The sequence below is a fragment of the Oncorhynchus mykiss genome, chromosome 1 (assembly GCF_013265735.2).
Source record: "Oncorhynchus mykiss isolate Arlee chromosome 1, USDA_OmykA_1.1, whole genome shotgun sequence".
NCBI lineage: Eukaryota > Metazoa > Chordata > Actinopteri > Salmoniformes > Salmonidae > Oncorhynchus > Oncorhynchus mykiss.
This window is the reverse complement of record NC_048565.1, coordinates 22,751,747-22,769,180: the sequence shown is the minus strand read 5'-3', so window position 1 is coordinate 22,769,180 and position 17,434 is coordinate 22,751,747. Positions and strand designations below refer to the sequence as shown.

Here is a 17,434-nt window from a genome sequence, read left to right as displayed (position 1 = left end):
ACAAGTTCCACAGACATGTGGCTAACAGAAATGGAATAATGTGTCCCTGAACAAAGGGGGGGGGGGGGGGGGGGGGGGGTGAAAATCAAAAGTTACAGTCAGTATCTGGTTTAGCCACCAGCTGCATTAAGTACTGCAGTGCTTCTCCTCCCCATGAACAGTTCTTGCTGTGAGATGTTACCCCACTCTTCCACTAAGGCACCTGCAATGAGCCTGCAGGAAGGGTACCACATGAGGGAGGAGGATGTCTTCCCTGTAACACACAGCGTTGAGAGCAAGCTCAGTCCGATGATGCTGTGACACACTGCCCCAGACCATGACGAACCCTCCACCTCCAAATCGATCCCGCTCCAGAGTACAGGCTACGCTCATTCCTTCAACGCTAAAAATGAATCCGACCATCACCCCTAGTGAGACAAAACCGTGACTCGTCAGTGAAGAGCACATTTGCCAGTCCTGTCTGGTCCAGTGACGGTGGGCTTGTGCCCATTGGCAACTTTGTAACCGGTGATGTCTGGTGAGGACCTGCCTCACAACAAGCCTACAAGCCCTCAGTCCAGCATCTCTCAGCGTATTACGGACAGTCTGAGCACTGATGGAGGGATTGTGCGTTCCTGGTGTAACTCGGGCAGTTGTTGTTGCTATCCTGTACCTATAACGCAGGTGTGATGTTCAGATGTACTGATCCTGTGTAGGTGTTGTTACACGTGGTCTGCCACTGTGAGGACAATCAGCTGTCCGTCCTGTCTCCCTGTAGGTCTGTCTTAGGCGACTCACAGTATGGACATTGCAATTTATTGCCCTGGCCACATCTGCATCTCCTCATGCGTCCTTGCAACATGCCAAAGGCACGTTCACGCAAATGAGCAGGGACCCTGGGCATCTTTCTTTCAGTGATTTTCAGAGTCAGTAGAAGGGCCTCTTTAGTGTCCTAAGTTTTCATAACTGTGACCTTAATTGCCTACCGTCTGTAAGCTGCTGGTGTGTTAATGACTGTTACACAGGTGCATGTTCATTAATTGTTCATGGTTCATTGAACATGCATGGGAAACAGTGTTTAAACCCTTTATAATGAAGATCTGTGAAGTTATCTGGATTTTTAAGAATTATCTTTGAAAGATAGGGTCCTGAAAAAGAGACATTTATTTTTTTAGCTGAGTTTATATCAGTAATTTATTTGTTGGCAAACAAGTTTCACTGTTACAACAAATATTAGTTATGAGGTCATTCAACTTGGAAACCCATACAAAAATGAATAAATAAAAAGTCAAATTCATACTCATAATAAAAACTACTCTGTGTTCCTGAATTATTACTACAAATACAGTGGGGCGAAAAAATTATTTAGTCAGTCACCAATTGTGCAAGTTCTCCCATTTAAAAAGATGAGAGAGGCCTGTAATTTTCATCATAGGTACACTTCAACTATGACAGACAAAATGAGAAAAAAAATCAAGAAAATCACATTGTAGGATTTTGAATGAATTTATTTGCAAATTATGGTGGAAAATAAGTATTTGGTCAATAACAAAAGTTTATCTCAATACTTTGTTATATACCCTTTGTTGGCAATGACAGAGGTCAAACGTTTTCTGTAAGTCTTCACAAGGTTTTCACACACTGTTGCTGGTATTTTGGCCCATTCCTCCATGCAGATCTCATCTAGAGCAGTGATGTTTTGGGGCTGTTGCTGGGCAACACAGACTTTCAACTCCCTCCAAAGATTTTCTATGGGGTTTAGATCTGGAGACTGGCTAGGCCACTCCAGGACCTTGAAATGCTTCTTACGAAGCCACTCCTTCGTTGCCCGGGCGGTGTGTTTGGGATCATTGTCATGCTGAAAGACCCAGCCACGTTTCATCTTCAATGCAGATGGAAGGAGGTTTTCACTCAAAATCTCACGATACATGGCCCCATTCATTCTTTCCTATACACGGATTAGTCGTCCTGGTCCCTTTGCAGAAAAACAGCCCCAAAGCATGATGTTTCCACCCCCATGCTTCACAGTAGGTATGATGTTCTTTGGATGCAACTGAGCATTCTTTGTCCTCCAAACACGACGAGTTGAGTTTTTACCAAAAAAGTTATATTTTGGTTTCATCTGACCATATGACATTCTCCCAATCTTCTTCTGGATCATCCAAATGCTCTCTAGCAAACTTCAGACGGACCTGGACACGTACTGGCTTAAGCAGGGGGACACGTCTGGCACTGCAGGATTTGAGTCCCTGGCGGCGTAGTGTGTTACTGATGGTAGGCTTTGTTACTTTGGTCCCAGCTCTCTGCAGGTCATTCACTAGGTCCCCGCGTGTGGTTCTGGGATTTTTGCTCACCATTCTTGTGATCATTTTGACACCACGGGGTGAGATCTTGCGTGGAGCCCCAGATCGAGGGAGATTATCAGTGGATTTGTATGTCTTCCATTTCCTAATATTTGCTCCCACAGTTGATTTCTTCAAACCAAGCTGCTTACCTATTGCAGATTCAGTCTTCCCAGTCTGGTGCAGGTCTACAATTTTGTTTCTGGTGTCCTTTGACAGCTCTTTGGTCTTGGTCATAGTGGAGTTTGGAGTGTGACTGTTTGAGGTTATGGGCAGGTGTCTTTTATACTGATAACAAGTTCAAGCAGGTGCCATTAATACAGATAACGAGTGGAGGACAGAGGAGCCTCTTAAAGAAGAAGTTACAGATCTTTGAGAGCCAGAAATCTTGCTTGTTTGTAGGTGACCAAATACTTATTTTCCACCATAATTTGCTAATAATTTCATTAAAAATCCTACAATGTGATTTTCTGGATTTTCTTTCTCATTTTGTCTGTCATAGTTGAAGTGTACCTATGATGAGAATTACAGGCCTCTCTCATCTTTTTAAGTGGGAGAACTTGCACAATTGGTGGCTGACTAAATACTTGTTTGTCCCCACTGTAAGTATAGTACAAAACACACACACTCTCCCCTAGGAGATTATATATATAATTGAATTGAAGTCGGAAGTTTACATACACCTTAGCCAAATACATTTAAACTCAGTTTTTTATGATTCCTGACATTTAATCCTAGTACAAATTCCCTGTTTTAGGTCAATTAGGATCACCACTTTATTTTAAGAATGTGAAATGTCAGAATAATAGTAGAGAATGATTTATTTCAGCTTTTATTTCTTTCATCACATTCCCAGTGGGTCAGAAGTTTGCATACACTTACTTAGTATTTGGTAGCATTGCATTTAAAATGTTTAAGTTGGGTCAAACATTTCAGGTAGCCTTCCACAAGCTTCGCACAATAAGTTGGGTGAATTTTGGCCCATTCCTCCTGACAGAGCTGGTGTAACCGAGTCCGGTTTGTAGGCCTACTTGTCCGCACACACTTTTTCAGTTCTACCCACAAATGTTTTATGGTATTGAGGTCAGGGCTTCGTGATGGCCACTCTAATACCTTGACTTGGTTGTCCTTAAGCCATTTTGCCACAACTTTGGAAGTATGCTTGGGGTCATTGTCCATTTGGAAGACCCATTTGCGACCAAGCTTTAACTGATGTCTTGAGATGTTGCTTCAATATATGCACATCATTTTCCTCCCTTATGATGCCATCTATTTTGTGAAGTGCACCAGTCCCCCCTGCAGCAAAGCACCCCCACAACATGATGCTGCCACCCCCGTGCTTCACGGTTGGGATGGTGTTCTTCGGCTTGCAAGCCTCCCCCTATTTCCTCCAAACATAACGATGGTCATTACGGCCAAATAGTTATATTCTTGTTTCATCAGACCAGAGGAAATTTCTCCAAAAAGTACGATATTTGTCCCCATGTGCAGTTGCAAACTGTAGTCTGGCATTTTTATGGTGGTTTTGGAGCAGTGGCTTCTTTTTTGCTGAGTGGTCTTTCAGGTTATGTCGATATAGGACTCGTTTTACTGTGGATATAGATACTTTGTACCTGTTTCCTCCAGCATCTTCACAAGGTCCTTTGCTGTTGTTCTGGGATTGATTTGCACTTTTTGCATCAAAGTACGTTCATCTCTAGGAGACAGAACGCATCTCCTTCCTGAGCGGTATGATGGCTGTGTGGTCCCATGGTGTTTATACTTGCATACTATTGTTTGTACGGATGAACGTGGTACCTTCAGGCATTTGGAAATTGCTCCTAAGGATGAACCAGACTTGTGGAGGTCTACCATTTTTTTCTGAGGTCTTGGCTGATTTCTTTTGATTTTCCCATGATGTCAAGCAAAGAGGCACTGCGTTTGAAGGTAGGCCTTGAAATACATCCACAGGTACATCTCCAATTGACTCAAATTATGTCAATTATCCTATCAGAAGCTTCTAAAGCCATGAGAGAATTTTCTGGAATTTTCCAAGTTGTTTAAAGGCACAGTCAATTTAGTGTTTGTAAACGTATGAATTGTGATACAGTGAATTCTAAGTTAAATAATCTGTCTGTAAACAATTGTTGGAAAAATTACTTGTGTCCTGCACAAAGTAGATGTCCTAACCGACTTGCCAAAACTATAGTTTGTTAACAAGACATTTAGGTCAATTAGGATCACCACTTTATTTTAAGAATGTGAAATGTCAGAATAATAGTAGAGAATGATTTATTTCATTCTCAGGCAGTTAACCCACTGTTCCCAGGCCGTCATTGAAAATAAGAATTTGTTCTTAACTGACTTGCCTGGTTAAATAAAGGTAAAAAAAAATTTTTTTAAAAAGTGGTTGAAAAACGAGTTTTAATGACTCCAACCTGAGTGTATGTAAACTTCTGACTTCAACTGTATATATAATCCTAAACCACATCTAGAGTGCTGCTTGGACACAGCTGCCTCCGCCGGCTCCTGCTATATGTCTAAAGGCCCTGAGTTTCCTACTATATATCTGAAGGCCCTGGTTTTCCTGTTTGAGGACTGAGCATGCTCATGCCAGGAGAAGAGGAGATCCCAAGCCTAGCTGTGAGCATTGAGCCCAGCTGATCCCCTTCTTCATGTGGCTGCTCCCTGAAATCAGACACCGCTGGGCCATGCATCACACAGCAACAACCTCTTCCTTCCCCCTCTCTACCTCCTTCCGCTCCATGGGCCAGGCTGAGTGCTCTGCTTAGGGATCCAATGGCAACTTGAAGCCAGGCCCTTATTTTAAATATTTTAAATACATCGGGATTTTGGCAATGAGGTCCTTAATCTACTTCCCCAGAATCGGATGAACTTGTGGATACCATTTTTATGTCTCTGTGTCCAGTATGAAGGAAGTTGAAGGTAGATTTGCGAGCCAATGCTAACTTGCGTTAGCACAATGATATGGCTATCAGTTCGCATCCAGATACCCATAGACGTTCAGTGTGCTAACGCTGGTTAGCAATTGCACTAGCGCTATTTAGCAACTTCCTTCAAACCGCAAGCAGAGACATAACAATGGTATCCACGAGTTCATCTGACTCTTGGGAAGTATATAAAGGGCCTCATTGCCAAAATTCTGAAGTATCCCTTTAACTCCCTGCCTGGATGCATCAACATGTTTAGACGTTTTTGGAGAAAAAAAAGCCACTTAGCAAAGTCAAAGCAAACCTTTAAGTTATTTAACCCCCACATTCTGTTCTGGGATATGAGCAACACGAAACCATGTTTACAGAGCAGACTTGGTTATGACCAAGAATATACGGTGAGAACCTCACCAACAGCACAAACACATATGGCCATCATCTGTCCATGTAAAGTTAGACCAGACATCCTAGCCTAACAAAGGCAAGGTGAACAAGGAAAAATAAAATGGCAAAGGAAGAAATGGCAGCAGTTTTACGGGCGCCCAACCAATTGTGCTATTATGTGTTTTTCTCGCATTATTTGTAACTTATTTTGTACGTAATGTTTATGCAACTGTATCTTACGGCAAAAAAAGAGCTTCTGGATATCAGGACACCGATCACTCACCTCGGATTAGACAAAGATTTTTTTCTTCAATAAGCAGGACACACAGGACATACTCCAAACACCTGACAAGGCCAACATCCCAGTTATTTGCAAAAGGAAAAGAGGCAGGCACAGAGGACACAGAGCAGGATGCCTCGTTAGGATCCGCCGACGGCAAGTGGGTAAATTGCTGTTACCGTAAATATTACTCGCCAACGTGCAATCATTGGACAATAAATTAGACGAGGTACGATCACAAATATCCTACCAGCGAGACATCAAAAACTGTAATATACTATGTTTCACGGAATCGTGGCTGAATGACGACATGGATATTCAGCTAGCGGGATACACGCTGCACCTGCAAGATAGAACAGCACACTCCGGTAAGACGAGGGGGGTGGTCTGTGCATATTTGTAAACAACAGCTAAGGAAATCTAAGGAAGTCTCTAGATTTTGCTCGCCTGAAGTAGAGTATATTGTAATAAATTTCAGACCACACTACTTGCCTCAAGAGTTTTCAGCTATACTTTTGGTGGCTGTTTATTTACCACCACAAACAGATGCAGGAACTAAGACCACACACAGTCAGCTGTATAAGGAAATAAGCAAACAGGATACCACTCACCCAGAGGTGGTGCTCCTAGTGGCCGGAGACTTTAATTCAGGGAAACTTAAATCCATTCTACCTAATTTCTATCAACATGTTAAATGTGCAACCAGAAGGGAAAACATTCTAGATCACCTGTACACCACACACAGAGATGCATACAAAGCTCTGCCATGCCCTCCATTTAGCAAATATGACCATAATTCTATCATCCTGATTCCTGCTTACAAGCTAAAATTAAAGCAGGAAGCACCAGTGATTCAGTCTATAAAAAAAGTGGTCAGATGAAGCATATGCTAAACTACAGGACTGTTTTGCTTTCACAGACTGGAACATGTTCCGGGATTCTTCCGATGATATTGAGGAGTACACAACATCAGTCACTGGCTTTATCAATAAGTGCATTGAGGACATCGTCCCCTCAGTGACTGTACGTACATACCCCAACTAGAAGCCATGGATTACAGGCAACATTCGCACTGAGCTAAAGGGTAGAGCTGCCGCTTTCAAGGTGCGGGACTCCAACCTGGAAGTTCTTAAGATATCCTGCTATGCCCCGCAACGAACCATAAAACAGGCAAAGCATCAATAAAGGGATAAGAATGAATCATACTACACCAGCTCCGACGCTCATCTTATGTGGCAGGGCTTGCAAACTATTACAGACTACAAAGGGATAGCACAGCCGCGAGCTGACCAGTGACAAGAGCCTGCCAGACGAGCTAAATCACTTCTATGCTCGCTTCGAGGCAAGCAACACTTGCATGAGAGCGAGGCATGCATGAGAGCATCAGCTGTTCCGGACGACTGTGTGATCACGCTCTCCATAGCCGACGTGAGTAAGATCTGTAAACTGGTCAACATTCACAAGGCTGCGGGACCAGACGGATTACCAGGATGTGTGCTCTGGGCATGTGTTGACCTACTGGCAGGTGTCTTCACTGACATTTTCAACATGTCCCTGATTGAGTCTGTAATACCAACATGTCTCAAGCAGACCACCATAGCCCCTGTGCCCAAGAACATGAAGACAACCTGCCTAAATGACTACAGACCCGTAGCACTCATGTCCATAGCCATGAAGTGCTTAAAAGTCTTGTCATGGCTCAAATCAACACCATCATCACAGAAACCCTAGACCCACTCCAATTTTACATACCACCCAAACAGATCCACAGATGATGCAATCCCTACTGCACTCCACACTGCCCTTTCCCACCTGGACAAAAGGAACACCTACTGTATGTGAGAATGCTATTCATTGACTATACAGCTCAGCGTTCAATACCATAGTACCCTCATAGCTCATCACTAAGCTAAGGATCCTGGAACTAAACACGTCCCTCTGCAACTGGATCCTGGACTTCCTGACGGGCCACCCCCAGGTGGTGAGGGTAGGTAGCAACACATCTGACACACTGATCCTCAACACTGGAGCCCCCCATGGCCAGGCACAACTCCAACACCATCATTTTGTTTGCAGATGACACAACAGTGGTAGGCCTGATCAACGACAACAACGAGACAGCCTATAGGAAGAGGTCAGAGACCTGGCCGGGTGATGCCAGAATAACAACCTATCCCTCAATGTAACCAAGACTAAGGAGTTGATTATGGACTACAGGAAAAGGAGGACTCAGCACGCCCCCATTCTCATCGACGGGGCTGTAGTGGAGCAGGTTGAGAGCTTCAAGTTCCTTGGTGTCCACATCACCAACAAACTAGAATGGTTCAAACACACCAAGATCAAGACCAAGCCTATTCCCCTCAGGAAACTAAAAAGATTTGGCATGGGTCCTGAGATCCTCAAAAGTTTCTACAGCTGCAACATCGAGAGCATCCTGACTGTTTGCATCTCTGCCTGGTACGGCAATTGCTCGGCCTCCAACCGCAAGGCACTACAGAGGGTAGTGCATACGGCCCAGTACATCAGGCTAAGCTGCCTACCATCCAGGACCTCTACACCAGGTGGTGTCAGAGGAAGGCCCTAAAAATTGTCAAAGACCCCAGCCACCCCAGTCATAGACTGTTCTCTCTACTACCGCATGGGAAGCGGTACCAGAGTGCCAAGTCTAGGACAAAAAGGCTTTTCAACAGTTTTTACCCCCAAGCCATAAGACTCCGGAACAGGTAATCAAATGGCTACCCGGACTATTGTCCTTACCCGGACTATTGTCCTTATTTTCTATGGTGGAGTAGGTCAGGGCGTGACTGGGGGTTAACCTAGTTTATTATTTCTATGTGGTATTCGAGTTTTGTTTTTCTAGGTTGGTGATTTTGTATGATTCCCAATTAGAGGCAGCTGGTAATTGTTGTCTCTAATTGGAGATCATATTTAGGTAGCCTTTTTTCCACCTGTGGGTTGTGGGATATTGTTTTGAGTTAGTGCACGTAGCAACTCTGTAGTCACGGATCGTTGTTTGTTTCTTGTTTTGTTTATTAGTTTCACTTTAATAAATTATGTGGAACTGTAATCACACTGCGCCTTGGTCTGTTTCTACAAACGATCGCACTATGTGCCGTTCCCCAACACCTCTTATACGCTAATGCTACTCTCTGTTCATCGAATATGCATAGTCACTTTAACCATATCTACATGTACATACTACCTGAATCAGCCCGACTAACCGGTGTCTGTATGTAGCCTCGCTACTTTTATAGCCTCGGTACTGTACAGTCGTGGCCAAAAGTTTTGAGAGTGACACAAATATTAATTTTCACAAAGTTTGCTGCTTCAGTGTCTTTAGATATTTTTGTCAGATGTTACTATGGAATACTGAAGTATAATTACAAGCAATTCATAAGTGTCAAATAATTTTATTGTCAATTACATGAAGTTGATGCAAAGAGTCAATATTTGCAGTGTTGACCCTTCTTTTTCAAGACCTCTGCAATCCGCCCTGGCATGTTGTCAATTAAATTCTGGGCCACATCCTGACTGATGGCAGCCCATTCTTGCATAATCAATGCTTGGAGTTTGTCAGAATTTGTGGGTTTTTGTTTGTCCACCCGTCTCTTGAGGATTGACCACAAGTTCTCAATGGGATTAAGGTATCACCTTTGCCCTATGGCAAGGTGCTCCATCATGCTGGAAAAGGCATTGCTTGTCACCAAACTGTTCCTGGATGGTTGGGAGAAGTTGCTCTCAGAGGATGTGTTGGTACCATTCTTTATTCATGGCTATGTTCTTAGGCAAAATTGTGAGCGAGCCCACTCCCTTGCCTGAAAAGCAACCCCACACATGAATGGTCTCAGGATGCTTTACTGTTGGCATAAAAAGGACTGATGGTAGCGCTCACCTTGTCTTCTCCGAAAAAGCTTTTTTCCGGATGCCCCAAACAATCGGAAAGGGGATTCATCAGAGAAAATGACTTTACCCCGGTTCTCAGCAGTCCAATTTGCAGAATATCAGTAAGTCCCTGATGTTTTTCCTGGAGAGAAGTAGCTTCTTTACTGCCCTTCTTGACACCAGGCCATCCTCCAAAAGTCTTCGCCTCATTTTGCGTGCAGATGCACTCACACCTGCCTGCTGCCATTCTTGAGCAAGCTCTGTACTGGTGGTGCCCCGATCCCGCAGCTGAATCAACTTTAGGAGACGGTCCTGGCGCTTGCTGGACTTTCTTGGGCGCACTGAAGCCTTCTTCACAACAACTTAACAGCTCTCCTTGAAGTTCTTGATGATCTGATAAATAGTTGATTTAGGTGCAATCTTACTGGCAGCAATATCCTTGCCTGTGAAGCCCTTTTTGTGCAAAGCAATGATGATGGCATGTGTTTCCTTGCAGGTTACCATGATTGACAGAGGAAGAACAATGATTCCATGCACCACCCTCCTTTTGAAGCTTCCAGTCTGTTATTCGAACTCAAACATTATGACAGAGTGATCTCCAGCCTTGTCCTCGTCAACACTCACACCTGTGTTAATGAGAGAATCACTGACATGATGTCAATTGGTCCATTTGTGGCAGGGCTGAAATGCAGTGAAAATGTTTTTTGGGGATTCATTTTTTTTTTTTTTTTCACCTTTATTTAACCAGGTAGGTTAGTTGAGAACAAGTTCTCATTTGCAACTGCGACCTGGCCAAGATAAAGCGTAGCAATTTGACACATACAACAACACAGAGTTACACGTAAAATAAACAACCTACAGTCAATAATACAGTAGAACAAAAGAAAACAAAAAGTATATATACAGTGAGTGCAAATGAGGTAAGTTAAGGAAATAAATAGGCCATGGCGGCGAAGTAATTACAATATTGCAATTAAACACTGGAATGGTAGATCGGCAGAAGATGAATGTGCAGGTAGAGATACTGGGGTGCAAACGAGCAAAATAAATAAATACCAGTATGGGGATGAGGTAGGTAGATAGATGAGCTGTTTTCAGATGGGCTATGTACAGGTGCAGTGAACTGTAAGCTGCTCTCACAGCTGGTGCTTAAAGCTAGTGAGGGAGATGTGAGTCTCCAGCTTCAGAGATTTTTGCAATTCGTTCCAGTCATGGGCAGCAGAGAACTGGAAGGAAAGACGACCGAAGGAGGAATTGGCTTTGGGTGTGACCAGTGAAATATACTTGCTGGAGCGTGTGCTACGAGTGGGTGCTGCTATGGTGACCAGTGAACTGAGATAAGGCGGGGCTTTACCTAGCAGAGACTTGCAGATGACCTGTAGCCAGTGGGTTTGGCGACGAGTATGAAGCGAGGGCCAACCAACAAGAGTTTACAGGTCGCAATGGTGGGTAGTGTATGGGGCTTTGGTGACAAAACGGATGGCACTGTGATAGACTGCATCCAGTTTGTTGAGTAGAGTGTTGGAGGCTATTTTATAGATGACATCACCGAAGTCGAGGATCGGTAGGATGGTCAGTTTTACGAGGGTATGTTTGGCAGCATGAGTGAAGGATGATTTGTTGCGATATAGGAAGCCATTTCTAGATTTAACTTTAGATTGGAGATGCTTAATGTGAGTCTGGAAGGAGAGTTTACAGTCTAACCAGACACCCAGGTATTTGTAGTTGTCCACGTATTCTAAGTCAGAGCCGTCCAGAGTAGTGATGCTGGACGGGCGAGCAGGTGCGGGCAGTGATCGATTGAATAGCATGCATTTAGTTTTACTTGCGTTTAAGAGCAGTTGGAGGCCACGGAAGGAGAGTTGTATGGCATTGAAGCTCGTCTGGAGGTTAGTTAACACAGTGTCCAGGGAGGCGCCAGAAGTATACAGAATGGTGTCGTCTGCGTAGAGGTGGATCAGAGAATCACCAGCAGCAAGAGCAACATCATTGATGTATACAGAAAAGAGAGTCGGCCCAAGAATTTAACCCTGTGGCACACCCATAGAGACTGTCAGAGGTCCGGACAACAGGCCCTCCGGTTTGACAAACTGAACTCTATCAGAGAAGTAGTTGGTAAACCAGTCGAGGCAATAATTTGAGAAACCAAGGCTGTCGAGTCTGCCAATAAGAATGTTGTGATTGACAGAGTCGAAAGCCTTGGCCAGGTCGATGAATACGGCTGCACAGTAACGTCTCTTATCGATGGCGGTTATGATGTTGTTTAGAACCTTGAGTGTGGCTGAGGTGCACCCATGACCAGCTCTGAAACCAGATTGCATAGCGGAGAAGGTATGGTGGGATTCGAAATGGTCAGTAATCTGTTTGTTAACTTGGCTTTCGAAGACCTTAAAAAGACAGGGTAGGATAGATATAGGTCTGTATCAGTTTGGGTCTAGAGTGTCACCCCCTTTGAAGAGGGGATGACCGCGGCAGCTTTGCAATCTTTGGGAATCTCAGACGATACGAAAGAGAGGTTGAACAGGCTAGTAATAGGGGTTGCAACAGTTTCGGCAGATAATTTTAGACAGAGAGGGTCCAGATTGTCTAGCCCGACTGATTTGTAGGGGTCCAGATTTTGCAGCTCTTTCAGAACATCAGCTATCTGGATTTTGGTAAAGGAGAAATGGTGGGGGCTTTGGCGGGTTGCAGTGGAGGGTGCCGGGCAGTTGACCGGGGTAGGGGTAGCCATGTGGAAAGCATGGCTAGCCGTAGCGAAATGTTTATTGAAATTCTCAATTATAGTGGATTTATCGGTGGTGACCGTGTTTCCTAGCCTCAGAGCAGTGGGCAGCTGGGAGGAGGTGCTCTTATTCTCCATGGACTTTACAGTGTCCCAGAACTTTTTTGATTTAGTACTACAGGATGCAAATTTCTGTTTGAAAAAGCTTGCCTTAGCTTTTCTAACTGCCTGTGTATATTTGTTCCTACCTTACCTGAAAAGTTGCATATCACGGGGGCTATTCGATGCTAATGCAGAATGCCACAGGATGTTTTTGTGCTGGTCAAGGGCAGACAGGTCTGGATTGAACCAAGGACTATATCTATTCCTAGTTCTACATTTTTTGAGAGGGGCATGCTTATTTAAGATGGTGAGGAAGGCAATTTTAAAGAATAGCCAGGCATCATTTACTGACGGGATGAGGTCAATGTCATTCCAGGATACCATGGCCAGGTCGATTAGAAAGGCCTGCTCGCAGAAGTGTTTCAGGGAGCGTTTGACAGTGATGAGGGGTGGTCGTTTGGTCGCAGTCCCATTATGGAAACAGGCAATGAGGCAGTGATCGCTGAGATCTTGATTGAAAACAGCAGAGGTGTATTTAGAGGGCAAATTAGTTAGGATGACATCTATGAGGGTGCCCGTGTTTACTGATTTGGGGTTGTACCTAGTAGGTTCATTGATCATTTGTGTGAGATTGAGGGCATCAAGCTTAGTTTGTAGGATGGCTGGGGTGTTAAGCATGTCCCAGTTTAGGTCACCTAGTAGCACGAAGATGGATGTAGGGCAATCAATTCACATATGGCAGAGGGAGGTCTATAGCAAGCGGCAACAGTGAGAGACTTGTTTCTGGAAAGGTGAATTTTTAGAAGTAGAAGCTCAAATTGTTTGGAGACTTAGATAGTAATACAGAATTCTGCAGGCTATATTTGCAGTAGATTGCAACACCGCCCCCTTTGGCAGTTCTATTTTTGCGGAAGAAGTTACAGTTAGCAATGGAGATTTCAGGGTTTTCCTAAGCCAGGATTCAGACACGGCTAAGACATCTGGGTTGGTAGAGTGTGCTAAAGCAGTGAGTAAAACAAACTTAGGGAGTAGGCTTCTAATGTTAACATGCATGAAACCAAGGCTTTTACATTTACAGAAGTCAACAAATGAGAGCACCTGGGGGGTGGGAGTGGAGCTAGGCACTGCAGGACCTGGATTAACCTCCACATCACCAGAGGAACAGAGGAGAAGTAGGATAAGGGTACGGCTAAAGACGATACGAACTGGCCGTCTAGCACGTTCAAAACAGAGAGTAAAAGGAGCAGGTTTCTGGGCACGATAGCATAGATTCAAGGCAAAGTGTACAGACAAAGGTAAGATAGGATGTGAGTACATTGGAGTTAAACCTAGGCATTGAGTAATGAAGAGAGAGAGATAGTCTCTAGAGATGTTTAAACCAGGTGATGTCATCACATATGTAAGAGGTGGAACAACATGGTTGGTTAAGGCATATTGAGCAGGGCTAGAGGCTCTACAGTGAAATAAGATAGTAATCACTAACCAGGACAGTAATGGACAAGGCATATTGATATTAGAGAGAGGCATGCGTAGCCAAGTGAACATATGGGTCCAGTGAGTGGTTGGGCTGGCTGGGGACACAGCGATTCCGACAGTTAGCAGGCTAACAAGCTAACAGTTAGTAGGCCGGGGCTAAACAAGCTAGCAGCTAGTAGACCGGGGCAAGCTAGCAGTCAGCAGGCCGGGTTAGCAAGCAAGCAGTTAGCATGGCTAGCAGTTACAGACCGGGCAGGTAAGCTAGCAGTTAGCAGGCCGGGCCTAAACAAGCTAGCAGTTAGCAGGCCGGGTTAGCAAGCAGTTAGCAGGGGCTAGCAGTTAGCAGACCAGGTTAGCAAGCAAGCAGTTAGCAAGGGCTAGCAGTTAGCAGCCCGGGCAGGCAAGCTAGCAGTTAGCAGACCGGGTTAGCAAGCAAGCAGATAGCAGGGGCTAGAACGTTAGCCTTTGGGGGACGTCGCGATGGGGGTGAGTCTGTTTTTGCCTCTTTGTGCGGTGACGTCGATAGACCAGTCGTGGAATTAGTAGGGTTCCAAGTAGCTCTAGGTAGCTAGCAGGCCTAGCTGGTTAGCATAATGGGCCTTCAGCGGGCGTCGGAGGGGCCTGTTGGAATCCTCGGGCAGCCCAGGAGTATACTTCGGTGGTAGCACAGGAGCCCTGGCCGGGCTAGCTTCAAGCTAATTGGTGCTTACTCTGTGATGGAAACGCTACCCAGGAGTAGTCTTCCGGGATTGCGATTAGCTAGTTGTGAAGATCCAGATGAAAATGTTCAGTTTGCGGTAGGAATCCGGGGATAAAAATAACAGGTCTGTTATGCTCTGGTTAGAGTCACATTGTTCGAACTGACGAGAGCTTTCCGAGCTGAAGGTTAGCTGATGACCGCTGGCAATGGTTTGCTGACTGATAGCTTGTAGTTAGCTGGCTAGCTTCAGTTGAGGGATTCCGGATCCGAAGTAAATATAAATACTTTAGGGGAAAAAAGCAGATCCACGCCACATTGGGTGAGGCGGGTTGCAGGAGAGTATTTAGATGTTGAGGTTTAGCAAAATATTTTAAAGGATATGCGACGAAAAAGATGTAAAACGATATATACAATGACACGACAGGACAAAGACGTCTGACTGCTACGCCATCTTGGAGATGGTTTCATTTGCATGGCTTCATTTGCATGGCAAAGAGGGACTTTGCAGTTAATTACAATTCATCTGATCACTCTTCATAACATTCTGGAGTATATGCAAATTGCCATCATACAAACTGAGGCAGCAGACTATATGAAAAGTAATATTTGTGTCATTCTCAAAACTTTTGGCCACAACTGTATATAGCCTCGCTACTGTTACTTTTCACTGTCTTTTTACTGTTGTTTTTATTTCTTTACTTACCTATTGTTCACCTAATATCTTTTTGCACTATTGGTTAGAGCCTGTAAGTAAGCATTTCACCGTAAGGTGAAATACCGTAACACCTGTTGTATTCAGCGCACGTGACAAGTAAACATTGATTTGATTTGAACATAGACAACGAGCTTTAACGAGAGGTACCACCTGCATGTTTTAAAACAGTATAACAAGTTACAGTAACCCACATAATCTAATAACAGTGTTATGTCTCGAGCCCAGCCACCCTTCTGAAATGTGGGCACCACATGCACTGTGTAAATCTAATTAAACATGCTCTAACCCAAGCAAAACACCAACATGCAATTACCCAGGGCAGCAATATAACTCGGCCCACTGGCCCTCACTGTCACAGAGCACAGACAGACTCTATCACTCACTCAAACCAATGTTATTTACACATACATTCTATGTACCATCTATATTATGGATACATTTCTCTCTTTTAGTCTTAGGTTCCTTTAATGAAAATGTCAATATTTAATTTACGTGTCACAAAAACAGAACTCTTTAATATCTATAGAACATGTATTCCAGCAACCATAATAGGTTTTAATGGTTTGAATCCATTTCCCAGACGCACCACAGACAGAAATACGATTTTGGATTAAAGTGGCATACTTACATATAGCGGAGCTTGCTGTGGATTTAGTTTCATGACACTGGACACTGTGGAGAGAAGAGGGAGAACATCAGAGTTAATAAATATAGTAAACCCAAAAGCAGAGGGCAGCATGAGGTAAGCAGCAATTATATAGTCTTACACTATCACTTCTCGGTGTCAGCTCCACACAACAGGCCAACAGCCTAAGTCAGACCATGGAAGGCGGTGTGGCTGCAGCAGCACTAGCCTTGGGTCCAGACGAGGCATTTATTAATCCTAAATCAGACCATGGAAGGCGGTGTGGCTGCAGCAGCACTAGCCTTGGGTCCAGACGAGGCACTTATTAATCCTAAATCAGACCATGGAAGGCGGTGTGGCTGCAGCAGCACTAGCCTTGGGTCCAGACGAGGCACTTATTAATCCTAAATCAGACCATGGAAGGCGGTGTGGCTGCAGCAGCACTAGCCTTGGGTCCAGACGAGGCACTTATTAATCCTAAATCAGACCATGGAAGGCGGTGTGGCTGCAGCAGCACTAGCCTTGGGTTCAGACGAGGCATTTAACAGACCAATCAGGCCTAATAACCGTCATTAAGGGCACATTACAGAAATGTTGCTGCCTATGCCTATAATGGCTACCCTGTTCTTCCTTTTTCTCTGTTCCCTAAACTAAGGAATCTAGCTGCTTTCTTTGTCTGTATAGAACACTGCAGATAGAGAGAGACCATTCCTGAGGTTTGGGATTTTGTTGTTAATGATTAAGATCTAAATATTTTAGCATTTTCTATGCTGTTTTCATGGACTACAGGTTGAAAAAATGTCTGTGAAGATGTGGTGGACCTTGAATCTGATCAGCTGAGCACTTTACATATGTACAGTCGTGGCCAAAAGTTTTGAGAATGACACAAATATACATTTTCACAAAGTTTGCTGTTTCAGTGTCTTTAGATATTTTTGTCAGATGTTACCATGGAATACTGAGATATAATTACAAGCATTTCATAAGTGTCAAAGGCTTCTATTGACAATTATATGAAATTTATGCAAAGAGTCAATATTTGCAGTGTTGATCCTTCTTCTTCAAGACCTCTGCAATCCGCCCTGGCATGCTGTTAATTAACTTCTGGGCCACATCCTGACTGATGGCAGCCCATTCTTGCATAATCAATGCTTGGAGTTTGTCAGCATTTGTGGGTTTTTGTTTGTCCACCCGTCTCTTGAGGATTGACCACAAGTTCTCAATGGGATTAAGGTCTGGGGAGTTTCCTGGCCATGGACCGAAAATATCAATGTTTTGTTCCCCGAGTGACTTAGTT

At 44.1% G+C, this 17,434-nt stretch overlaps 1 protein-coding gene across 6 annotated transcripts in view; it reads right to left on the bottom strand.

Moving 5' to 3' along the window:
* LOC110510174 (A-kinase anchor protein 13) overlaps positions 1 to 17,434 on the bottom strand; it is a 155,706-nt gene that overhangs the window by 100,199 nt on the left and 38,073 nt on the right. For all 6 annotated transcript variants that reach the window (XM_036971711.1, XM_036971865.1, XM_036971828.1 and 3 more), the window contains exon 2: positions 16,141 to 16,184. In XM_036971711.1, the coding sequence (XP_036827606.1) occupies positions 16,141 to 16,173 (33 nt within the window). In that variant the 5' untranslated portion in view covers positions 16,174 to 16,184. The remainder of the gene's footprint in view (positions 1 to 16,140; positions 16,185 to 17,434) is intronic.